General features: G+C 40.2%; 1 protein-coding gene and 1 long non-coding RNA gene across 2 annotated transcripts; one reads left to right on the top strand and one right to left on the bottom strand.

Moving 5' to 3' along the window:
• Nucleotides 1-521: 521 nt before the first annotated feature.
• On the bottom strand, nucleotides 522-25,722 carry cacna2d2b (calcium voltage-gated channel auxiliary subunit alpha2delta 2b). Its single transcript, XM_088308201.1, has 38 exons — nucleotides 25,247-25,722; nucleotides 19,946-20,027; nucleotides 17,287-17,403; nucleotides 17,039-17,098; nucleotides 14,902-14,946; nucleotides 14,386-14,521; nucleotides 14,181-14,312; nucleotides 14,022-14,079; nucleotides 13,900-13,950; nucleotides 13,091-13,190; nucleotides 12,847-13,008; nucleotides 12,238-12,348; nucleotides 12,072-12,150; nucleotides 11,942-11,991; nucleotides 11,724-11,813; nucleotides 10,564-10,629; nucleotides 9,825-9,899; nucleotides 9,651-9,725; nucleotides 9,460-9,531; nucleotides 9,220-9,291; nucleotides 8,988-9,049; nucleotides 8,815-8,891; nucleotides 8,664-8,724; nucleotides 8,493-8,590; nucleotides 8,318-8,408; nucleotides 8,177-8,239; nucleotides 7,983-8,086; nucleotides 7,340-7,438; nucleotides 7,151-7,242; nucleotides 7,022-7,069; nucleotides 6,836-6,907; nucleotides 6,046-6,198; nucleotides 5,603-5,655; nucleotides 5,093-5,148; nucleotides 4,257-4,380; nucleotides 4,031-4,140; nucleotides 3,875-3,957; nucleotides 522-3,554 (listed from the first exon to the last, which is right to left on the bottom strand). Exons 1-38 carry the CDS (start codon nucleotides 25,363-25,365, stop codon nucleotides 3,459-3,461), a joined length of 3,294 nt encoding a protein of 1,097 aa, XP_088164327.1. The 5' UTR covers nucleotides 25,366-25,722; the 3' UTR covers nucleotides 522-3,458.
• On the top strand, nucleotides 10,936-13,477 carry LOC148327529 (uncharacterized). The gene is made up of 3 exons (XR_015845753.1): nucleotides 10,936-11,008; nucleotides 11,658-11,841; nucleotides 12,180-13,477. It is a non-coding gene; the product is annotated as an uncharacterized LOC148327529 (long non-coding RNA).
• Nucleotides 25,723-25,742: the final 20 nt, after the last annotated feature.

Genomic DNA, 25,742 nt, shown 5'->3' with positions numbered 1-25,742 from the left:
CAGTCATCAGAATCAGATTAATGGTAGCAGGCGTCTTTCCTGCAACAGAGGCCACAACCAGCAGTCGAAACTTGTGCAGAATGTTCCCAGTCAGAATCATGTTTCTCCTTGGAGTCTTTACTGAGTGACACTGTGAGCAAATGCACAAGCAACTTGACTGATGGATTTGTCGCCTGGTCCCCACCTCCCACATTTTTGCTGTTTTTAACTCTCGACAGCTGACACAGCAGTGACCTCCTGCAGGGAGAACAAAGAGGAGCGCTGAACCTTGAATCATGCCGCAGAGACGTCAGTAAGGAGGGCCTTTTTCTTTTTTTTTTTAAATAAATTGACCCCACCCCGCTTCCACATTCAAGTTGCTGTGTGTTGTGTATTCACGTGTGCCTGTTTTGGTCAGTTTTTTTTTCCAAATCCAAACTTTTACCCCTGGACAGGTGCTTTGTCTGAGGCTGTTTTTTCCCCCCGTAGAGGAGTACAGAAATTTTGGAATCACTGCTAGGAATAATAATGACACAAATGTGAAAAATGAAAAATATCAAGAGCATTTAATCACCAAAGATATAAACATTGAAATAGCCATTTGTAATGTGACTGACAAAATGTTTACAAAGTTAAGCTAATTGTATTCTGCAGACTGCTTTGCATACAAAAATGAGGCTGGCACAAAGAGCGGAACAACGATCCCCAGTCGACGACAACGTAAGCCAAATGAAGAGCAAAGTTAGTGCAAAAAACATTCAAACATTCTTTCTGAGACATAAGCTGTCAATATATTGTCATTTTTATCTGTGGATCTTTTTGTGAATTGCTTGCTGTGCCCACGTAAGCGTCACACATTCAATACCTTTCTGCCTTCAACATACAGAGAAAATAAATACACATAAAAAATTAACTAAGCAACAAATACATCAATTTTAATAAGAAATTCATTAAGAATATCCCTTACATGCCCCCTGCTTTATGTAATTTTTTTTTCTTTTTTAGTTTTGTGGTTGTTACTTTTCTTCTAAATAAATGAAATGTGTAATCAGGCAGTTTGCACCTTTTGTGCTTTAAATTTCCAGCTGAATAAATAAACAAATCCATAAAAGTGTTATAGGCTTCATTGAAGTCAAACTTTGTTCCTCATTCTTTTCCACAAGATGCCCCCAAGAGGAATGTCTAATATCCTTTCAACTATGTACACAAAACTTGTTCCGAGTGTTCCAAAACGTCATGCAAATAAATACTGGTCATTGAAAACAAAACTACAACATTGACCTTAATTAATACTTGGTGGCTTACCAACACTTTTGCTTCATATACAGCAGTGTTGTTTTAAGACCTAAATTCAAAGCCGCGGGGTAAAAGCAGCTTTTATTAATTTTTAAAGCAAAGTTCCTGGCAAAGCTCTCCCCGACCATGCTGGGGGACAGCAAGGATGCGCAACGGTAGGCAGACAACACAAACATAAACATTCACTTGTTTCCGTCATTTGTGGCAGGAAAGACGCGAAACGGGAGAAATGTGGCAGAAATGTAGGAAAAACGGACAAAGCCTGTGATTCGATTCAAGGCTCGATTCGAACAGAGATTGCGGCAGAGCTTCACGTCTCCGCAACCATATCTCCATGAGGTGGCAACAGCCTTCCAAAACGGTGCCGTGCTCTTGAATGGAAATCATTTGTTGTTGAGGAGCAATCGAGTGTTGTTTGCTCACTGCAACCTCCCCAAGTCCTTCGCATGACCTGCGGGATGCAGGGTGAACGGCAATGGAACATCCAAAGTGAGCGCCACAAGGCACTGCAGGTTGAAAATTCAGGAAAATGACAGGACAGCATTCGAACGAAGCACGAGCAATGTAGGAAAACATTTGTGGTATTTTACCACGTCGTGAGTTCCACTTCAGCTGACGGAATTGACGAGAATTGCGGTCGCTTTTGTACAAGGTTAAGCTCCATTGACTCACTGGTGAGACTTTAATGGGCCTGACTCACCAAGTAGTGAGTTGCAACATTAAACAACGCAACATGCTGAGTGTTGCCGCAGAAATGGCAAAACACTTGAATTGTCATTAACTATTAAATGAGGCCATTCATAGGAAGATTCAAGGACAGGCAGCGAATGAAGAAAATGTTTGTACTGCATTTGGTTCGTGTGCAAGTCAAGTTGATCTGTACATCAGCAACATCTAGAGGACTAATATAGAAATGCTTCAATTTAGAACGGGAGTCCTGAAAATTCCTGTAATATTTAGCCCCGCCAGTTTAATTCAACTTTGTAATTTATTGCAGCGTTTGTTGTTTTTATGAAAATTGCTTGTGCCTTGTATACATAAAATAGATATTGCTGTCATAATGAAACGCAGAGCCACAGTGAAGAGTCACTTTGAAAACACTTTGAAAAACGAAAAGTCGTCACATACTGAACACAGAAAGCTGCTCAGAAGCTACATTCCCCATACAAGAAGCAAACATGAACGCATCACTTCGCCCGCGTGGAATAGCATAAAGCATTCATGATTTGGAATGGTTCAATCAACTTATTCAAAGTCCTGTGGCTTTGTTATAAATTGATTTGGATATTTACGAAACACTTAAATTAACCAATCACTGCACTTAAACTTAACTTAATTCATTACCAGCCGAGTAAAAAAAAAAATTTATCTTTGACGTCTTTAGCCATCAATGGCAGTAAATGAGTTCAAACTCGATTGGGGATTTAAAAAAAAAAAAAAGAAAAGAAATTACAAGCTATCACAGCATTATTGCACTGAACATTGGATTATTGTATCTTCCTATTTGTTTGAATCTACATTATTGACCATTTTGATTGTTTTGAATTTGCCAAATGTCATGTGCTTAATGGTTTTCGGAATGGAAGCACTTCAAGATCTTCTCAGACATTTAATCAGAAATATTTGGTCACTGATAACTGTGGTCCCATAAGAATAATAATTAATAAGTTTCTTCAAAATGCTTGCTTGTGTGCCGCAGGAAAGTTGTAAACAGGTCATAATGTGACCAGTGATCAAATTTGTACTTCTGGGAGGACAAAAAACTAAAAGAAAAGCCCGCAAAAAGAATTTATGTTTGTCGGAATTTCGCGATAAAGTCTTGTGTTGAAATAAATCCATTTTCATTCATGTCGAATATCGTTTCCATCAGAACTTGTGTCAGCTGATAGGCATTCACTGCACTCAAGCGTGAGTACTTTTTATACTGCTAGGGTGCATCCAACATCAACTCACGTCACTTCTATGCTCCAAAAAGGAAGAGATGACAAAAAATTCCACATCACCTCATTTGGCCCCAATTTGAGAAGTGTTCCAGTCAAGTGTTTGTTTGTTGTCCCATTAAAGGAACATTTCATCAGACCAGTGAGAACCCCCGCACCCCGAAAAAGAGCTGATCCAGAAGACGAGACACTTGCTTTGGGTACCTGACCTTCGGTCTACATGTAAGTGAATGGCAGCACGTGTCAGTGGTGAAAGAAAGGCAGAATGAGCTGAAGGACGAGAAGGACCCCCACGTAGGGCTGCACGGAATGTGCCCGTCCACACTCGGAAGTATTTTCCTGCAATGAACAAGATATGACAAACATTGGACACAGACTTTTATTTTAGTAAGATTTATCACATATATGGCGAGGACTGGAAGCATGTGGGCAATGGCAGATGTTTTACGACTCCAGTGGATTAAATTTAAATATCAAGTGTAGACTTTCAGCTTTAATTCAACGGGTTGAAATATATTTTTTGAAATGAGTTCCCTTTCCAATTCTGCCAAACACTTCCGAGCCTCTGAAGACGAACATCTCATATTCTATATAAAAATATCTGTCGTTCCTAACTGAGCAAGTGTACCTGGTGTTTTTTGAATTGTGTTTCTACTCACTAAGGCACTGAAGTCAAGGCAGGTTGTCGGACCTCTCCGATATCGTGCGTTGCTCAGTACCTCGCAAGGATTCTCCTCCTGGACTGAGCGTTGCTGGTTGAGGACACCAATGCTAACGTTAATGTGCGTATGTGAGGTGAGAGTGAGAAAGGATACACTCTGTCCTGACTTGGCTCAGCCTCTCGATCTCACAGGAGCTGCAGGGGAGCGTCTCGGCGACCACAAAAAGGAGGTTGGTGTTTTCTATACGCTTGGCGTGGAACAGCCTGAGACATCCCGACAGAAAGTGAGAAAGAGAGCGAGGCACTTGGATGCGGCATGTGAAGAGTACACGAGATACGGGGGGGGCAATCATTGCAGTGAGGTGAAATGGAAAACACACCGCGAGCAGTTGCCACAATCCTGCAGCACGTTGTACGAGTTGGTGGTGTTGGTGAAGAAGAATTGGCTTTGGATGGTCACACAGCTGCTCGACTTGATCTCAAAGCCTTCTATGAAAATGTCACCTGGAAGGAAAAGACATCGAAATAGAATGATAAAAGGGCTTTTATTTGTGTTGTACGCCTAAAAACTGTCTCTTCATTCACCTACACACTAAAAACCGCTTAGGATGGCAACCATAGACAGGCAAATTTCCAACCATATTTTGTTACTGTCCATAAAAAAAAAAAAATCACTTTGGATCACTTGCATGACTGTATCTATTACTCTCGCTACTACTACTGTACTTGGCATAATAAAGTTAATAATACGATAACTATCGTGTATCAGCTATCAGTTCACAGCGCCTCGGCATGATGCAGTGTAGTTGGGCACAACTGCAGAAGACAAGCACAGTAAGACATCGTTGCATTAATTAACACCTCTCTGACTGTTTCAATAAAAACTGAAAATAGTTCAGCATTTTTGATACAGATTTTACGCTGGACCTCATTAACTTCCTGAATGTATATTTTGTGATAGTGGCCTTTGCGACCGGAGATAAATTCCTTGTGTCATAACTAATATATATATGAATCTCATTATGATTAGAGTTGCCATGTGTACCTAATGTTGTGGCCATTGGGTGTCGTAAACAGAAGAATCAAAGAGTGTTTCAATGTTAACTGAAAGTTTTGTGGTTTGTTGCGACCTGTTCTGTTCCTGAAAAGTAATATATTTCAAATTTCCTGTGTGCAATCAGATTCCTCTGGGAAAAAAAAACCAAACAAAACATACCTTGTTGGAGCCAGCTGATGTGTGCCAGTCCATATAGCAGCTGCTGGATCAGAGACCTGAAGAAAAAAAAATAACACCATGCCTTGTTAAAAAGTAATATATATATATATTCCAAGCCCTCAATAAAGAGTTTAGCATAATGTTCAGCTAAAAATAGATAAGAGTCACACAGAGACACTGAGACAGCTGACGCCTTTGCAGGTTCATGCACTGAAGTCTTGAGACAGTTGAGATTGCTTTAAAGGGCAAGCCACATGAGGACTTGTCAGTTGATGTGAACTTGAAGTGCAGTTAATTGCGTCGCAGTAGCTCATCGGTGAGGACTTGGGCTTCGGAAATCCCGTCCCGCTGCCGACAATATGTAAAATGGCAACTAGCGGTGGAGGTGAACTTGAGCAAACGGCCTTCAAGATGAGTGAGTGTTCAATTTAGCCGTTGAGGGATTAGAATGATATTTAAAAATATATATATACACACACACACACACACAAAAAAAAGAAAAAGTCTCACCAGGCCACTGTGGACGTCCACCAAGCCAAACTGAGGATGTCGGCGATGGATGGCTGCAGAAAGCATCAAGGAGTTAAGCAGAACGGTTAAACACATCCTCGGCCAGACAAAAAATGGCTCCAGTGATACAAACATGTCACAAACTATGATTCCAGAACATTTTATTATCATTTCAAATTCGCCTTACCCGGAAAAAATAATCCGCTGACAGGTGATTTGCTTACCGGCTAAACTTAACTCCGCCTACATAAAAAGTCAAGCTATACAACTTCAACAAAGTGTCCATTCTTGACACTTTCCTATTAAAGTAGAGCTTTAGTGGCATCTTGTGGCATTTTAGGGCTTTACAGAAGATGCACAAAAATATTATTCGTATTGTATTTGTTTTTAATCATCCGGCTGGATGAAGCGCCTCACAAAAGAAGCAGAAGGCTTCCTCTTACCACAAAGAAGCGTCGAGGTGCTGCTCCGGTGTGGCTGCTGCTGACTGGCTCGCATGCAGACTGGAAGTGAAAAGTCTGTCGGCGGTTGAAGATGGAGTTGTTGTAGAGCGCGTGCATCAAGTAAGGGTCCACATCTCCAAAAAATAGTCCGATCTGTGAGAAAAGAAAAAGAAGGCCATGGAAAATTTTCTATTCGATCGACCGGGATTTTTTTTTTTTCTTAACTACAAGGAGATGTGTCGCAGACAATTGCAGAGGACAGCTGATGTTGGCCCAAAATCCAGAGGTCATTAACACCACAATTGTAAGGCGACTGCAATGACTTGTTGCATTTTGGAGAGCTCCCTAGTTACGTCATCTTCCGGCAGGATTAAATGGAAATACAACAAAATGAACTAAAATGATCGAAGCACATAAAAGAAGAAAAACAGGAACATGAAGAACTGTCAATGTGTATCTTCTACATAACAAATGTGTTGATGTCTGTCACTTACGAGCTAACATTTGTTAAATTAGAAATGTGAATAAGGAATTGAGTTACGTCATTTTATGATCATTTGCTGCCATCCTTTGACAATATAGTGTTACCAACCAAGCAGCAACTTCAAATCGTTTGCAGCAGGGGTTTGAAAACTTTTTACGCAAAGTATCACCTAAAAAATTTTTTTTAAATCTTAGCAATTCAAGTACTGCCATTGTGACCAACATTAAAATACAGTAGGCATAAGGGGTCATCATTTGTGTGCATGCTTTTGAAATCATTTCCCTTCATGCTTTTTGAGATACTGACCTTTTTCCAGTGATCTCGTTGATTAGACATAACCAGGAAGCCACCGTCATCAATGAGGTAGCAGAGGAGGTCCTGTAGACGACACACACATTGTCACATGTAAGATTTTATTGTCATGATGTAATGACAAACGACGCGATCATTTCAGCTCATCAGAGCCTGCATTCAACATTTGGTGTGGCTTACGTCAGTGTTGACCTCACAATCCATCTCACAGCTCCTGGATGGTCCGCACTGTGTGACAAAATGTTTCGTGAGACAATCAGGTGGTAATAGCAAAGTTTAAAAAAAAAAAAAAACTTTGAGTGAGTGTACCTTGTGTGAACCTTGGCGGCTGTCTGACACGTTGCTGGCCAGGATCTTGAACTTGTCCACCCACGCTTCCAGGTCCAGCTTTACTCCCACCACTAAAAGCCCCAACAAGGCAACGAGGTCAAAAGGGGAGCAACAAAACAACACCCTTTTGAGAAATCAATGCTGCTTGTTGTTGTTGGTTTTTTTTACCTGCTGGTTTGAGAAGTTTGCCTCCTAAATTAACCTCCACAGCTGAACTAACCAGTATTCCAACTGTGCCATTTTCTGGTCCTAACATGTCATCCAAAGCTGTTCAGAAAGAAAAACAGGAAAAAAAATATCAGACTTAAGGTCAGTTTGATGTGGCGTAAAACTGCACTGCAACATACTAAGAAACTGTTTGTCAAATTTCAAGCCCCCTTGTGTTAGCATGTTTAATTCAAACCACTCTGACTGAATATTATCTTTTATTCTGAGAAAAATATCTGATACAGTGAATCCCATTGGATTCTGCAGGTGTAGCTAATGAGAAACTTGCCAGCCAAATGATGATCCACTCAAAGGCTGATTAGATAACAAAAGAACATTTGGACACAAACCACTTTTTGAAACTCTTCCAATTGTCACGGCAGGCAAACACGAAGATTATTCAATTAACTTGATGTACAAACGCTCACAAAAAGCTCAATTTAAAATCTTGATCCATTTGGAGTGAAATTATTATTTTGTCCATTAGGGGGCAGCAGACACAAAGCGACCCAGATCAGCAATGCACAACTCAGAATACAAACTACATTGCAATACATTTTCTGTCAGAAACATCGACATGAAAAGAATCAGTAAATGCTCTTACCGTCTCTAGGCGGAGCTCGGAACATGTAACCTTTGTTGTCGAGGCTCCTTCGGTAGTAGTTTGAATTGAAGGGTTCAGGATCCTCATCCCATAACTCGGCAGCTCTTCATCCGCACAGAAAAAGAAAAAGAATTTATTTCAAGAGTGTGAGATTTTATTTTTATATTATTCTGAGTTTCATCTGTTCAACTCACAAGTTGGGGAAAACCCGCGTTATGCCACCATCAGTGGATGCAAAAACAGCCAGGAAGCCGTACCTGTAGAACAGCATGTCATTACTCAGCAAGACGAGGTTCGCACATCCTGTTTGGCTTCCATCGCGTGCAACCACTCACGAATTGAGATCTTTGTTCTTCCAGACACGTGAGGCTAGCTGCCCGATAATCCTTGAGTCCAATATCAGGTTGTGTATGAGCTCTTGGTCACCTAAAATAAAAAAATAAAAATTAAAAAAAACAGTTTAATATCGATGTCTCTTTAACAATGACAGATGTTCCTGCGACAACGTACACTCATCTGATTCAGGAGAAATTTCCAGCATGAGAGAGAGAAAGTTCTGCAAAAACTGTGTGTTGTTGTCCGAAAGCTGCAGACGCTTGCAGTATTCCCTACGTGGAGGTCCGAATATGTTAGCAGCTTTTATTTAAGACTGATAGCAAAGAAGAGAAAGGAAAATGTCACCTTGGAGCAAGGAAGACGTGTCCTGAAGATTCAAAGGAGCTCGGCAGTAATGACTGCATGTCTGCATCACACAAACTGTGTTACTTTTTATGTCTTAGAATTAAAACGGTTTGGATTTCAACTTTATGAGGTGTTGCCTTTGGGTACTTACACTGAAGTTGAAGCATCACGTCACTGAGGTCTGCCTGGATGTAATATTCATTGTAGGGAGGGAGTACCAGCCCCAGACTGTCGGTGGTGTGGAAGCGGAGACACAAAGGGGCAAAATTGAATTGTTGTAATTTCAAATTCATAACATAAGTAAGATACATTAAACAAGCTCACCTGTAATCTGTACCATTAACGGGAGTCCAGGTGTAACCTCTGTACACCTCATCAATGTATTGCTACAAAAAAAAAACAACATGCATGTCATTGCTATTGTCTGGGTGTTAAATTTGTGTAAATGTGTGTGAAGGTTGGAGGAGTTGTTAATGAGGTTAGCTGAGTTTAAGCCATTTAGAGTCTTCAACCTTACTGCTATTTCTAGACAAAGCAATACAGGTCATTTACTCGCCTCATCAACTGACTTGATGAGAGTTTTGATCTGCATGTCACCTGGTCGCCCATCAATCATCTGTCGTCGGATCTGCGGCACAAAAACACGTTTTTGCAAACACAATCATGCCGCCATCATAAAGTGCGCAGGGTCATTTTGAGGCCATCCATGCTGCTCATTGGCACGATAACAACTGAAAACACGAGTTGAATGGGGGCAAAGAATATGGAAGGTTTTTTTACTGCGCTATGTGCTCACCTCCTCTTTATTGCTGTCCTCCACTTCTGCATCCAAGAAGTCCAGCGTCACAGGTTCTGGGAGATGCACCAGCTGGGTGACATAAAAATAGCATGTTAATGAACTGGAGAATATTAAATAGTGTGTCTGCCGTGCCTTACGCATCCTGCTCAACGCAGACTATAAAAAACATTTTCCGGGCTTTACATCACCTTGGGCAGCAGATTGGGATGGAGCAGAAGATATCCGTTCGGGTCAATTGCGAATATGTAACCATTGGCCCCGAGCTGATGAGAAAACAAGAACATTAAGTCCGGTGGGAGAGGGAATAAAAAATAAAAAACTAAATAAAGCAAAAATATGAGACTGAAATAAACTGGTCATACACTGTACTGTGGCGTCAGGCGCTTGATCTCATCTAGATGCACGTCCACTCCCATGACGCCTAAAATCAACTGGTTCTGAAAGTGCAAGTTAGATCAATCCCATCGCATTTGTTTTCACTTCATTATAGTTACATCAAAATGTGGCGTCACCTTTATTGGAATGTCTACAAAATACCCCAGCTTTTGTGTAGCTCGTTCACGCACGTTATAGTTGTTCTGTGGGTGCTGTTGCGTTACCATAGCGACCAAATTAAGTTATATTAAAATACACAGTGGATTTACATTTGTTGTTGTAGCATTTTAGTAGGCAACCAGTACGCGGCAGAAAAAACATTGGGGACCACTTATATAAATGATTGACGTTTAGGGAAACAATGTTAGTTAGCACAACAAAGCTAGCAAGCTGTTTGGGTCAAAACATTTTGTTGAGTTGTTGTTTTTTTTCCCTTTAAGTTGGGGAACAACACAAGGAACAGTTACTTCTGAAAACGGAGAGCCGAAAGCCAATTTTCATTACATAAAAAATTTAAATATTTTGTTCGAGTGCTCAACTTAAAATTTTAACTACTGACTGCACTCAACTTTTTTTCCCATCACATTGTTAGGGTATTTTTTTTAATTTATAAACAAAACATCAATATAGCTTAGTTGCTAAATTTCACCTGTTATCCTATAGCAGGTATTCTAAAACAATCAAATAAATAACATAACATGACAGAACATGCAGACATGATATTACCTGTAGTTTTCCATCCATGGTGAGATTAAACACAGGCAAAGTGCCAGTTACGACCATCCCAAGTCCCTGCAAAGATCAGAAGACAACGGCCCACAAAGTGAATTGCATTCAAACAAAAATGATTTTTGAAAAATCATTTACTTAATATTTTTAAACTGTTCCACACAATTTGTTTGTTCATGGTGGATCTGTCAAAACCACACAAATACAAAGGTTTGCGTTGATGTGATTTTAATATTTTTTCCCCATGTCCCTCTTGTTAAGTTTTTCATCCACCTGTTTATGCCGGCCCAGTCTCTTGTGTGTCCCAATCAGCTCCCTCAACCACCTGTCTTGTCCAGGTGTTACTCATTATCTGGTCAGTTTGTTTTTATTTTGTTCACTGCTTCCTTTCAGTATTTGTCAGATCATTGTTTCCGTTGGTGTCCCTGCTGTGGTCTCATCTGTGAGTGTTTTCACAGTTTTGATTTGCTACTGTCTTTTTTAAAAAAATGTTTTAACTTTGTTGATTTAGTTTTTTATTGATTCTACTCGCCTTAAATGCTTGACTTTTTGTTCTTTTGAGATGCAGGCCAATTTTTTATCGCAATTCTGCCTTTCCTGCACTTCTTTTGGGTCCTCAACCATGCACAAATATCCTTGACATGATCAACCATTGTGTTAAACAGGTTAAAAAAAAAAGCTATTCGGTGTGAGAGAATTTAGTTGAGTGCAATTTTGAGGTTATAATAAAGCATAATAAACTCAGCAGTCACAAAATTTGGTATACCAAAGTCTATTCAGCCATGTATTTTCAGGGCAAGAGGTGGGGCAGACGTACAATATAGGCCCGGGATGCCCAAATCTGGCTCTCAAGAGCCCTAATCCAGCTAGTTTTAAATGTCTCCTCCTCCTAAAGTACTGATTCAAATGATCAAGATCATTATCGGGCTTGTGCAAATCTTGTTGTTGATCTGATCATTTCAATCAAATGTGTTGGAGACGGGAGACTTAAAAAACAGGCTAGACAGTGTCTTGCGAGGACCGGACTTGGGCAAGTCTGGTAAAACCACCCACATTTTTGATACAGCGCTTATATTGGCTCTCCAATGCAGGTGTAGCTAATAAAGATATCAGTAAGTGTTGAACATATCCTGGTAGTTGGGGTCATGCGGCCTCACCAAAGCATCCTGGTACACATTGGTCCACTGGACCTGCTTGGCCTCGTCGCCTGCAAGAACCATGGGACGCCCCAACACATCAAGGTATTCCTAAAAGAGCACAACAGATATCTTACACGTGAGTGGCTGCTGCTTTGGGACACACAACTTGTAGATGTACGTGGGTGTGCACGGTGTATGAGCATCACAAGGCGGAACGGGCACGTCGGGGGACCCACCTGCGTGTTAATCCTTATGGCGCAGAGAGAACGGATCTCAAAATAGTAACCTGGTGATAGGGTAAGGAATATCGCGTGTAAGTGATTAGGACGATCACATTTGCTTCAACAACAAAACAGTGATGCTCACCTTTATTCGTGCATGCGATCCACTGTAAGGGTGTGACATCGTAGTTGTGCTGACCCACTGAAAAGGTGAAAACTCGAACCTACAGATAAATGAAACGTTTTCTTTTAGCTGTCTCACCTCTACGGATTTAAGTGCGACGGAGAAACAATGATGAGAAGCAACCAACCGTTTTGTTGGGCCAGTTGTACTGCATGAAGACATCCTGAGCTCGGTCCTCGCCTCCATCAGTGAAAAGCATGATGATTTTATTGCAGTTGGCCCGTGGCACGTTTGTTTTCTGAAGGAAAATTTAACCCCCCCAAAAATAGAATTACTAGTTGGATGATAAAAAGTAAAATCAATCATTTTTGGGTAATTTTGAAACAACAAAAAATAAACACAAATCCCCTAAAAAAAATTTACAATAAAAGTATGAATTACAAACAGAACATTTGACTAATTTACAAAACTTTTATACCATTTGTTAAACGGAGAACAAAATTCATTTAAAAAAAATGCCAGATTTTTTGGAGGGCTGTTGAGGGTACAGTGAATGAATATTTGTTGTATGTAACAATGTGTTAATACGTTGAAAAAATGATTGACAAAATTCTGATGATTAAATCGGTCAACCAATTATTCGATGTGCCCTGCTTACTTCAGCATGATATATTGGGGGTTCAAAAAAAAATATCACTGTCGTGAAAAAAACCAAAACATAACCATGACAGTTTTCAATTGCTTTTCAGATCAAAACTGCGACATAGTGACAGACGGTAAAGAGTAAGTCACTTGCATTTAACAGCTGATTGAAGGCAAAATGAAATCCAGACTTGTAGTCTGTGGTGCCTTTGGCCTGCATCTGCTGCACTGCTTCTTTAAAGATCTTCTTGTTGCGCACGTTGGCCTGGACCAGATGTTTGATGCAGGGAACCACTGCCTCTGCCTTGTCACTGAACTAAAGCACAGCAGCGCGTTTGACATAAATGTCCAAAAGATGAGAGACTCAGTATTAATGATGATGATGAACAGGCACCAACCCGGGCCACGTTGACGTAGTCATCATCAGACAAAGTGTCCAGCATCTCCATCACGGACGCTTTGATCAGCTTTAGTGTGAGTCCACTGACACTGCCGCTCCTGGACAAGAAAGAAAACAACGGTTAATCACATGACGAAATGCACGCAAACACCACCGGTGGCAAGTAAAGACAAATTAGTGAACAGTTTTTCAAAAAAGAGGCTCTCAGCTGTTTAGTGCTCACTCCAAATTTACATTTACTGTCAAACGTAACAAAAATAAAGACAAAGTCCACTTAATTAATTATAACACAGAATGGGAAATTGCACAGGCAGGCTAAAAAGTAGCTTCTTAGGGCAAGATTATAAAAAGCAAGAGAGTGTATATATAAATACAAATGGCGCAGTAACACATGAAGACAGACAATATAACAATCGTCATGGGGTTCAATTTCTTATCCTCTCTGGAAAAATGGCAACTATTACTTCAGCTTACTGAGTCACTTAAAGTAGTTGAAACTCTTGTCCATTTGTCCTGTATTGTACTGCCCACTGGTTGCCAAGTTAATCATGAAGCACAAAGACTTTACTGATTTACATTATTTGTATTTATGTTTGAACTATATGTTTTTATAAATTACATTATAAAGTAAGATTTTCCTTTAAAAACAAATCTTTACAAAAATGTTTGCTTTTTTTGCGACTGGATTAATGACATTTTTTTTTTTTTTTTTAAATGAGGAAGGTTGATTAGTGATAGCAGAGTGGTCACAGAACGGATTCAATTTGGATCTCAAGTTTAGTTTTTAGAGTAGTATGCATAACTTACACATCGACAAGAATGACCATGTCTTTGGGGGATGAAGCACCCTGGATGTACCTGTAGCGGGAGAGAAGAAATTCTAAATTGCCCATCTACGTCAAATGTATAGTGTGTCTGAGATGATTTACCAGGGTCTCCTCCTGACATCATACAGATCAATTTTATCAGGGGCTTTCCATGGGCTGGCTGCAAACAAAAAAAAAAATCAAAACAGAATGTTTGAATTATAAGATAGATTTTACACGTGACATCGCGGAAGCGTGTTAAAAAAGTATTTAGAAATCTACCAGGGTAGTAGCGCGTCACCCCGGTGGCGCTACCAAACGCTTGCCACAGTAGTGACGGATCCTCCCGACTGTTCTCCATGAACACTTTCTCCAGCGCCTGAGTCCAGTTGAGCTCGTTGAGAATGACCGGAGCTGATGAGAGAGGCAGACTTTGGAATACAACGGATACGTAACACTGACCTCGGCAATGTGAACTCCAACTTGCCTCCTTTATAAATGTCGGTGGGAATCTGAACAGCCGTGTACGAGTAGTTGACATTGTTTTTGAAATTGGGGTCGTACACAAACTCCAATTTGATGTGGGAAGGATTATCCACTTCACTTTCGCCATCCATGGAGTACTGTGATTAAAACAATTTTTAAAATAAATTGGCGCAAAACACACATATTATACATCCCATATAACGGACAATTTGAATTTGCTCTAACTTGTGGAAAAGTTCGACAAATATTCCAACAACCGTAGTGGTATTGGCAGAATTACCACATTTCATGCTCGAACAGCGCATAATGGTGCCCTCCAAATGTGCTTTCTGGGAATAATGATGAGCACTTGCACCTACCACGCGACTGTATTTTATTGTATTGATGGTGGTGGTAAGCAAAGTATTTCCTGAGGTGATATTTGATAAAAGAAGTTGAAGAACCGCTGGACTTGGGTAACCAAAAATTAGAAACACTGCTCAGCAAATTACAACCACAATATTGCACAATTACTCACATGATCCAGCTCTGCCTTCGAGTCATAATAGGCCATGTCCAACTCCTGGGAACACAAAAAGAAGTACGGAGGGCACACTAAACACTTATTCAGAAATATAACCATATATAAAGTATTATAGAATAATTAGAGTATTACAATTGTAGATTATAACATTTGAATAGGGATGTTTGATATCACTTTTTTCAGTCTGCTACCAGGACGAGTAGAGTATTCACTCTTGAGTACTCAATTATACCGATACCGAGTAACGATACCACGAATAGTTTTTAAAAATAATACCATCTCATTAACACAATGGCAGCTAATTGTGAATAAAGACCCTTCTGTCTTGCTGACACACATGACGAATTAATTGTTTTGAACATAACTAACATGAAAGAAAAATGGTATATAAAATTAGATTGTAAATACGCATAAAGTAGCAGGATAAATAAAAACAAATGATTCACCGAGGTGTCAAACAGGCGCAGTGTAGCACCAACTACCGCACGTATTTTCTGCATTTAATATCAGTGGCTGGTATTGGCATCCTTTACGAGAAGATGATATCTTGAAATTAGGCTGGTATCAAGACTGATAAACGATACCCTGTATCGGTGCTTGCCCATCCCTACATTTTAAATAAACAGACAAGCAAAAATCATTGCGAGCAGTGACAGAAGCCTTGACAACAAGTGTTCTCAAGTATACAAGTGTTTCAACTCAGTGAGTGTTTGCTGCCTAATGCTGCACATGATGAATCAGGCTCAGGCAAAGCATTGCCATCTGTTAGTGTTGTTTTTTTCCCTGAGCCCTAACATACTTTAGAATAAGCATGGCATCTTCTCAGAGGCTGATATGTTTCTATTTTCGGATCACATTTGAGCTCTGAAGATTTTTTTTTTCTTCTAATTTTTGTTCTGAGCCTTTTAGCAGCAGCAGCGCGCAAAACATCATAAAGTGTCAGTCACAGATAAAAGATACAGAACAGGAATAGATTGTGCAAAAATGATCTGCATTGAATGTTCTGGAATGTGATTCTTGCTGGCAAATATGAATAATTCCAAGTCATAAGAAGCACGTTCTGTTTTTGTCTTTTTATATCATATTCAATGTTTCACAACCTTCACTGAGCATAGGCAGATAATCTACAAAGTATCAAATCTAGCGACACACCACTGAAATAATCATATTGATGAAGTAACAATGATTCTTATCTCAAGTTAGATTCATTTTACAGACATTGTCAAATCTTGGTCCGTTTAGTTAAATGCAAAGATATTATTCCACGAGCTGAATGGCAACGGTGAATATAAAGGTTGAACGCCCTCTAGTGGCAAAGCACTGAATTGTTCCGCCTGTCAATATATGCCGCAGGCATAGATGAACAAAGATATGTATTTGTAGTAAACAAATTATATGAAATAAGTGAAAGTAGATGCACCTGAATGATCTGTGTTGTTGGGAACAAATTTTCTTCTTAAAATGTCCACGCACCATAAATAAAAATAAGGAAATGTCTTGGATTCTACACTAATCTGTTTTCACAAACCCAGTGTAGCAACCTAAATATATAAATATTTCAATTTGATGCCAAAACCATTTTTTTTTTTTTACGAGGACTGTCGATTTCCATGCCCTCGAGAGGAGAAGCGGCTCAGAAAATGGATGGATGGATGTCTATTTCCACTTACTGTACATTTGACACAAAGCATGACTGCCTCCACTAATGTCATACATGAAACAACAGACGGCGCAAATGGCCCTTTAATAACTGTACAAGTATCAACACAGCGCAGTGGAAACACAGAATAAGACCATAATAAATGAATGCAATACATTTTAAAAATTACATAACATTTAGTTGGCCTGGGCTGACTCGCTCTCCCAATTTTTTACAGTAAATGCGGGAAGCATCATTTTACTGATCAACAAACCGCTCATGTAGAATATTTAGACGCCATCTTTAATTGTCTATGCTTTCACTGTACTAACTACTAGAAATACTAGTGAATAAAATACTTTATTTGGCGAGATAATTGTTTTTAGTTGGTACTTGCTGTACAATGTTTGACAACTAATGGATTAGTTTATGTTAATTAAATCTCATGAATATGCAATATATACCACACGGTATACAGTACATGAAATTTACCTTGATGCCATCCTGCCAGGGATGCTCTTGCTGCAGCCGTTCAGCCTCACTGGCTAACCTCTGTGGGTACAAAAAAATAAATAAACCAGATGAGGACCAATCTCCAATCAAGAAATAATATTCAATCTGAAGTTGAAAATTTGCAAGGAAATCTCAACTTTATCATTTGTTTTAAATAATATGTCACGGTGATTTATTTTGGAAAAAAAAAGAAAAAGTCAGTGAGGAGGAGTCAGAAAGCGATTTACTTCGAGAGCTTTGCGCTTCTTTGCCAGAAGTTTCTCGATATCTGAAGCCACCTTCTCCACGATCTTTCGAGGTTGATTCTTCACCAGACTAAAGCGTCGTCTTTCTTCATTGTATATCTACAAAGCATTTTCACAGGATAGGATGAGAGCAACACTAGCGCATAGTATATTCTATTACTTATAAATACGTCATCTTTAATATTGAAGCTTGAGGATTTGCATCACAAAGTTTCTTTATATTTGAAATTGAATAGGCACAGGGGAAAGTCGCTGCTTTTCATGTCGTCTCTTCACACGCATTCTTTGAGGCAATTGTCACAGAGGAATCACTTTCCTGCATATTCCATGGAGGATGGTTCTTTGGACATTAAATTTTAACTCTGCTACCTTGGTATTCATAACGCAGTGATTATAACAATGAGAATATTAAGACTAATATGGTTTGTGTTAGCAACGTATAGCTAAAGCACATAAGTTAACTTTTTGTGAATTTAAACATTTTGCATTCGATACAAATATATGATGTATGTATTTTGGAATTCTCATCAGCAATTAAGTGTTCCCAGTAGTCGTAAAATAATTTGGAACATTTTAGATCACGGCCATTTGTTGAACGGCCAAACAGGAAACTCAAGCCGACATAAGCGCAACAAGATGAATATATTTAAAAGATCATTCGGAATATAAGCAGAGTTGTTTGACAATAAGAGCACCACTGCCATCTACTGCAGTGGATGTGCAATTACATGAATTTTAGCACTACACCCCCCAAAAATAAAAAGAAGCATGTTCCCTGGGGTCGCACATACCGCTCATAGCGTTGCACCACGGCTCCCTGGGGGGGCCCTCCTCACTATTTTAGCTGTTGTTGTTTTATTTTAAATGTCACTCAATCTGTTCCTGCCCAGATGAGGGCAACCGGAGCTGCGATATGGCCCTTGATGAAAACAAGTTTGACAACGCTGATTTAACGCCTCGTTTGTCATTGGCTGGGCAATGAAATATAGGAATTTTATGCAGCAATGACGTTGTTTTGTAAACCTCTTCATCATTGTCTGCAGCAGCATGAGCACGAAGGAATTAATGTGGTTCGGATGACCAGGCGCATCCTGCATCCAGGCTGCAGGCTGACCATCTGCTCGCTGTGACACAAACAGAGAGGACATGTGCCCACGCTCCCACACATCTTCGCCAAGCACGCCTCGCTTGCCCCCGCTCACATGATCCGTGCTCCACGTTGCCAGGACGGCAGCCTCTTCCAGCCCAGCTGACTCCGCGTTTAATCGAAATCTTATAACATTATTTCATACGGATTTAGGCTGCAAATATGGGCTTAGTCATGCACCGGAATTACTGAAAGAAATCATGTGAGCGTTGAGGATTTGGATTTTCTTTCTGCAACAATTTCACAAGACGGACCACTGAATGAATGAATTAGATGAGCCGTCGGCAGTCGTCAGTGAATTGCATCAGCGTTTGTTTTTCCTTCTTTGGTATTTTCTGTGTCATTGCTACGCATACTGTATTCGGAAAGAAGGCGCAAAGGGGGCTATTAAAAAGGGTAACATACGCTATATAAATGAACATGGCTGGATGTGAGCCAGATGTTCTCTGTGAGAACAAAGTCAGCGAAATCCAGATTACCTTGTTTTCTCTTAAACAGCGGAGGGGGGCAAACTACGGTCCGTGGGCAACACTTGGCCCCCTTCATTGTATACTCTGGCCCACCAAGCAATTACATAATCAAGAGCCCTATAATATTGTTGCATTATTTTCATTTATTTCTTTCAATAAAATCTTTTGAAAAATGTTCCATATGTATTTTATTTAAATCAAAGATTTGGTTGATTGAATAATTATGACATAATATAATACTACTACTAATAATAATAATAGATTTTTTAAATCTAGTTAAAAAAACAAAAGAAATTTAACCAATTAATGCAAAAAATACATTTATCGTCTTTGTTGCCCAAATTGAGACATTTCTTCCATGCAAAATGGTTTGCAAAATCTAAATATATAAATATAGCTAGCTAGCTAGCAAGCAAGCTAGATAGCTTGATAGAAAAAAGTGAAAGTCCATTCCAACAGGGGTCCCTAATGTTGTTAAGATGTTAAAAATCTGCACGTGTTTTCTAAGGCAAGAACACAAACGGAAAAGAAGAGTAATATAAAAGCGGTACGCAGTCACACCACAAAGGTGTCTCAACGCTTTTCTCCAGGATATCACTTGCTGTGTAAACAACAATTACAACCCAAAAAATGTATATTCTCTACAGTATAAGGTTCTTAAATATGTGATTATATTACTATACAGTTGTCATGTCGTCCCTTTCTTCTACCTCTTTCTTTTGGAGGAACATCTATGCAAAATTGGTCAAATATTGCATTTTTAAAACAGCAGAAGCTTTTTAAGCTTTTACACAGGATGTTTGTCTGTTCAAGCAAAGTGCAACATTATTATATTAATGGATGTTTATTGCTCTGCTAAGAACATCTAAAGGAAAAGGACTAAAAGGTTGCTGTCATGTCATATGCACCTGTGATTTGCATTTATTTTGCACACTGCTTGGCGCACGTCTTGTGGACTTAATGTATCCTGAATGAATAAGAGCTGAATATAAAAAAGAAAAGCGAGCTAGAGTATGAGACTCACCCCTTTCAGCTGCTGAGCTCCACTGATGTGCTGAAAGACTCTGTCAATCTCCTGCTCGATGCGCCTCGCCCAGTGCATTATCCTGCAGATACACATCACAGCCTGACTGCAACTCACAGTTTCCGCTCGATGCTTATAACTCTATTACCTGTGCATGCACCAAAGAGTTTGTGTTCATACGCCACAATTGCCTTGCACATTGTTCATAATGCAAAACTCTTAAGGCAGCATCGCATTTGTTGTTTTAGCAATAGCATAAAAAGTTGAATAAAACGTCCAAGTGTTTTTTTAATTAGCAGGCTACTTCCTGGTTTCATGGAAGATAGGGAACAGATGGAAGGGGCCAATATAATTCTGAGAGTTCTATTTTCATAGATTGCGCATCTGCGCCATCGCACAAGTACTGGCCGATCCTGATTTTCATATCAGCGCAAGGCTTGGTGTATGTTTGCCAATTGACAGACTGGTTTCTGAGCAGGCCGGCGCATCAGAAGGAATTTCTTGGAGATGCACCTGGTGGACTTTTAAATTGGAATTTGGTGGTAGAAAGTGGATCGGAACTTTAAGATGTTTAACACGTCAGCAATAGGCAAGTGTGAGGCCACACAAATGATCAATGTTGGGGGTGAGCCCCAAGTTCACGTTTGCTTCCGCTGTGTCGCGACTCTAGTATGCAAGTAACACACGATTATCAAAGAGAATGTGTGGAGCTGCTTTTATTGGCCATAATTAAAGTTGGCTGCGACCACTCCCACAGCGGCGCAGCCCACCCACTTTCTGAACCACGTTCTGCAGTATTTGTTCAGCTTACTATGATTGAAGTTGAATCTCATAATCACATTTCAAGCAGTTTAGCTGAACATGCATGTGATCCTTATCCTCATTTAACTTGAAAAAAATGGCTTTTTCACTTGTATTGTATGACCAGACAAATGCAAATTTGAAGCACAAACTCATCCCGAGCAACAGTGGACATCTGCTGGTTTTCAAATTCTTCTTCTTGTCACTCTTCTTGGTTGCAAAATGCCATTTTTGTCGGAAATGCGTGTTAGGATAACAACAGTGATTAGCTCAATAGTGGCTGTGAGAGAACAACCAGTCGACTGTTTGTGATAATGGAGGACTGCCAACACAAACACTATTCAAAAAAGAAAGACATTTATGTAAGGCATTATTTAATAAATGAGCATCCGAGGGCATCAGTCCCTCTAAAATTAGAGCCGCTTATCAAAATATCTCTTTTGTATCAGCCCCCGCAATTGTCAAGGCATTTTTGAAATCCAACTGAGGGTGCATTGTTCAGTAAAGGGCTTCCTATCGCAAAATATAATTGATTCGCCACAGGAAAAAAAACGGCCTGTTTATCTGCCTTCTTTGCCAGAGTGCCTATTTTTAGAACATAGTACAAAGGAAGAAAAAAGGAAAGCAAATGACAGGATCGATGACAGCTGTTTGAACACAAATTGGCGGGAAGATGTCACAAATACTATCTAAGGTAGGAACCTGGCAGATGCAGGAAATGAGCTGTCACACACCGAAAGCGCACATTCGTCTCAAGGATACGGAACAACACACCAAAGCGACTTCCTGCAAACGCCCATCGTGAACTCACGTTCATTGAAGTCGTTCAGGTACAACAGTGCAATTGAGATAAGGTAATTGCACAAGTGTGCACACCCTCTTCTAAGTGGGTGGGAATGTGGCTGTGTTTAGAATTGACCAATCACATTCAAATGCATGTTAAATTGGAGCCACCACACACCTGCTACCATATAAAGTGACTCTGATTAACCCCAAATAAATTTCGAGCTTTTTTTTTTTTTTTCAAACAGTCATTATTTGCCCCTCCCCAAATCCCTGTTGATCCTTCAGTGGTGCTCTCGGAGGCTTTCTTTTCATGTTTTCATTCATTTAGGAGGGACTTTCAATTCTATGTAATGTCACTGTTGCGCAATATGTTCTCCACTTGATGACTGTCTCAACTGTGTCCCACAGTATATTTAATGCCTTAGAAAGTATTTTGTATTCTTCCCCTAACTGATGCCCAAGAACAAAGAGAACCCACAGACGCTGTGCAATCTCCCAGGAAAAGCACGACTTATGCTGAGATACAACTTCAAAATTGTCAGGAAAAGCCAACTAGAACATCTTCACTTTAAAAAGAGTGATTAATGTACATGTAATCATGAATAAATAAAAAAAAGGGCAGCTGCTACAGCGTTAATGAGGAATAATTGATGAAGCGCAAAGTCAGCGGTCGATTGCCAGATATTGATGAACTAATCACTGCCTACTGATTCATTAATTAAGTAAAGCTCAGCTCTCATGTAAATCGTTATTGTCTGCTGCATCCTCCTTGTTTCTGCACCGTAACAAATAAAAGTCCATTTCTGTCCCTTCGGGGGCTGTAATTTTTCACTCTGGCTAATTATTGGACTCCAGAGCAACGATTTGTACTTCTTCTAGTTTTTCCAAGGTGCATGTATGTCTCTAAGCTGTAAATATGTCAGGCCACAAAAGAAGAAACAGACATTATAATTCTAATAGAGCAACAGGGAACAGTTGTTTATGTTTGTATGAGTCACATTGGAAATACATAAAGACGCTAAAGTGAATAGATTATGCACGTTTGAAGACAATTGCTGAAAAACATTTGCAAAGGGTGAGAACTATGTAGTAATCAGTATGTCTTTCTTTTGTTCAGAGTGCCTTGTTGTTAGCCCCAAGTGCACACATCACGCAGAAAAAGGGAGAATAGTGGGATATTTCTTTCCCCAGTCTTACTTCACAGTCAGAAAGTTGACTGGGGCTTTGGGCTGGTCTGGGCGCTTTAGAGTGCCTAGTTGACAGCTGATCGGGTCGTGGTTTCAGAGTTGCATTAAATATGTCCAGTGTTTTGCTTGATTTTGAAACATTTTATATAATTTGCATTTTTTTTTTTTTAATAATTCAAATTTGACAGGGTTAACGACAAAGGCATTTTAATTTTACAGGGATTTTACTTGCTCCTCAACTGCCTGCTTGTTAACTGAGAAAAAATGAACTAAGTTTGAGTGAAATCAGTATTTATCCACTGCCCAAATATGCTGCCTGGCTAAAAAAAAAAAAAATCTACAAAGATGTCTGACTCTTTATGAGACAATCTATCTGTTAGAGATTTCACAAGGAGGACTAATCCTCTGTGCTGCCGTATCCATTCTCCATTGGAAATGGATGTTCTTTAGCGCGGCCACTCAGCTTCATCAAACTTGCAAGCAAGGAGAGATCAAGGCTACAGGGCCCTGTAAGCGATTTCCAAGCACTCAGCAGAAAGAAAATCATTGCTCATGAGGAAGGAGAGGAAGAAGAAGCGCATCTATTTGAAATAATTCAATTGATCATGAAATCAACACACTCACACACACCCCAGGCTCCAAAGCCAGAATTACAAACATGCCGCTACTCTCCAACTGCGATAGGTCAGGAGATGAGTGGACCATCTGGCTTTTCTCCCTCAGAAGAGCCTGATTGCAGACCGCTGGAACGGGGGAGGGCGGGATGGGCGGGGGTAGTGGAGCATTAATACTCAAGTTGAGGACCAGCTGGACCGGACCGGCGAGAGGCAAAAGGTTACAAGTTCAAAGCACCACATCGATGTGAAGCGCGAAGGCAAACACTCGGATGCTATACAACGGGGAACACCGCACTTTTTGAAACAGGGGAGATACTTTTGGGGTAGAGATTAATCCCAAAGGCTACCAGATTGACACACACTACTGAAATGACAAATTCCCTCAATTTACACTGGCTTGTCCTTTCTAAATTTACACCAATGCAAGTGCGACTTCAAAAAAGAGTTGCAACAAAAGGGGCGCTTTTTCTTTTCTTCTCTTTTTTTTTTTTTTTTTTAGAATAGAAACACAAATAAATGCAGACGCATTTCATGGCACTATTTTGGGAACAGGCCTGCAGGTGACTCATGTGGTCCTTAGGGCTAGCGTTGCCTCATGGGCAACATGCTTATGATGCCTGACACAGACCAATGAGCAGAGAGATGATAATTAAAAATAAAATAAAATTTATTCGCATTTTATGTACCTTTGCCTTAACATCTGACGTTGACCTATCGATAAACATCTGTTCATCCGGATGAGGACCAGCGCCTCAAAAAAAAAGGCATGCTCTGGAATAGATGTTGTATACTGTACAAAAAAAATGAACTGTACTTGAAGAGTAAAAAAAAAAAAGTCTTTCGACATATTGCAGCTTTGGGCTTCATTCTATTGTGTTGTATTGCATGCTTTAAATTTTGGCAGTTGAGTTTTTTTAAATTGATGATTCTCATACCACTAGAGTATTTTGTGGAAATCAACCCTAGTCTGCTCCATAGTGGCATTTCCCCCCGAATGATACTCATTATCAGTCACTGCAGTTATTTATACCCTGCGCATTGAGTTCAGGATTTGACCCAGAACATTGGTCAAAATGTAGCTCCCACAAGAGTTAAAAATGATCCATGCTGATTATTTAAAGATACCAAGGTTATCAGTCTAGCTCTGGTTTAAAATAAGACTCATTTTACTATTAACAATTGTTAAGAAGCAACTTTCCCTCTCAAAAGGCATTACAGCAAGTCTCAAGATGTTTGCCTTTGCAGGCTGATCTTTTTTTTTTTTTAAACACCTGATGCAACGCTCTCATTTTTCATAGGTGATGCATCCAACCTAACTGGTGTTTAACCACCAATCCCTGTGTCCAAGGGCGGTGTCACCTTCAACCACTTAAACTTCAGCATACAACAAAATTGTCCAAAATGGCAACCAGTTTCGGCTCTTTCCCCGGCCCAAATCCAATCTTAAACACAATCTGCTGAGTCAAAAATAGTTAAACCAACCTTGGGTAAAAGTGACAGCGGCCCACATAGTGGGTTGGCAGAAAACAACCGGCATTATTATTTTTTTTACAGTGTGAATGAATGTGAATGGTTGGCTCTCTGATTTAAGTGTAAAACTGATACACAAAAACAACATGTATAGTGAAAAACAACTGTCTTGTACTTTGCCTGTCAAGAACAAAGATGTGAAAGTCCATGCCCCGAAATGCAAATGAATGTAATGCTTTGAACCAGTGGTGGAAATGCAATTAAAGTGCTTGGGCTGATTGAATGTGTCAATGTTTCAAATGCAAGACATTCACGCACACACATTGCTGTAATCACCACCAGAACACATTACATAACGACATAATTACGCCGGCAGGCTTGTGTTTTGCATCAGTGAGGTGGACGAGCTCCAAAGTTGCTCCACGGCATCATCCACTTACGTGTATTGCTGTGGGAAGGTGAGCCCCTCGGAACCAGGCCACGCCGCGCCGCTGAGCATCAAGATGATCTGCAGAGATACCAAGCGGACGTCGCTGAAACATCTCCCGCCCCTCGCCATCTTCCATTCAAATGCGCGGCTCGACGGTTGGATGAATGGATGCGAGCACGAACGAAAAGGAAGCAAGGGAAGAAGCAAAGTGGAGGGGAGCAAGTCCGGGCTGTCGAGCTGACCGGTGTTCGGCTCAGTTTGCTGGCGAGTTCATCTCCGCGTCTTCGCGCGTGGACGCGGGGGAGGAGGAAGCCAATGGCCGTGAAGGCATCACGGGCGGTGGGAGATGCACGACAGTAGAATGCAGCTACCAAGACACTGCAGAGTCTTTGCTCCCGCTCACATATACAGACCACCGCCTCCTCCTCCTCCTTTCTCCAACACACACGCGCACACGCACTCACAAGCCGGCGCGTCCACGACACTCTCTCTCTCCTTACTGGACT

This window comes from Idiotropiscis lumnitzeri, chromosome 11 (assembly GCF_059441095.1).
Source record: "Idiotropiscis lumnitzeri isolate Australia: NSW breed Sydney's pygmy pipehorse chromosome 11, RoL_Ilum_1.0, whole genome shotgun sequence".
In the NCBI taxonomy this organism is placed as follows: Eukaryota; Metazoa; Chordata; class Actinopteri; order Syngnathiformes; family Syngnathidae; genus Idiotropiscis; species Idiotropiscis lumnitzeri.
The sequence above is the reverse complement of the archived record's forward strand: the minus strand, read 5'-3'. Positions and strand labels throughout refer to the sequence as shown.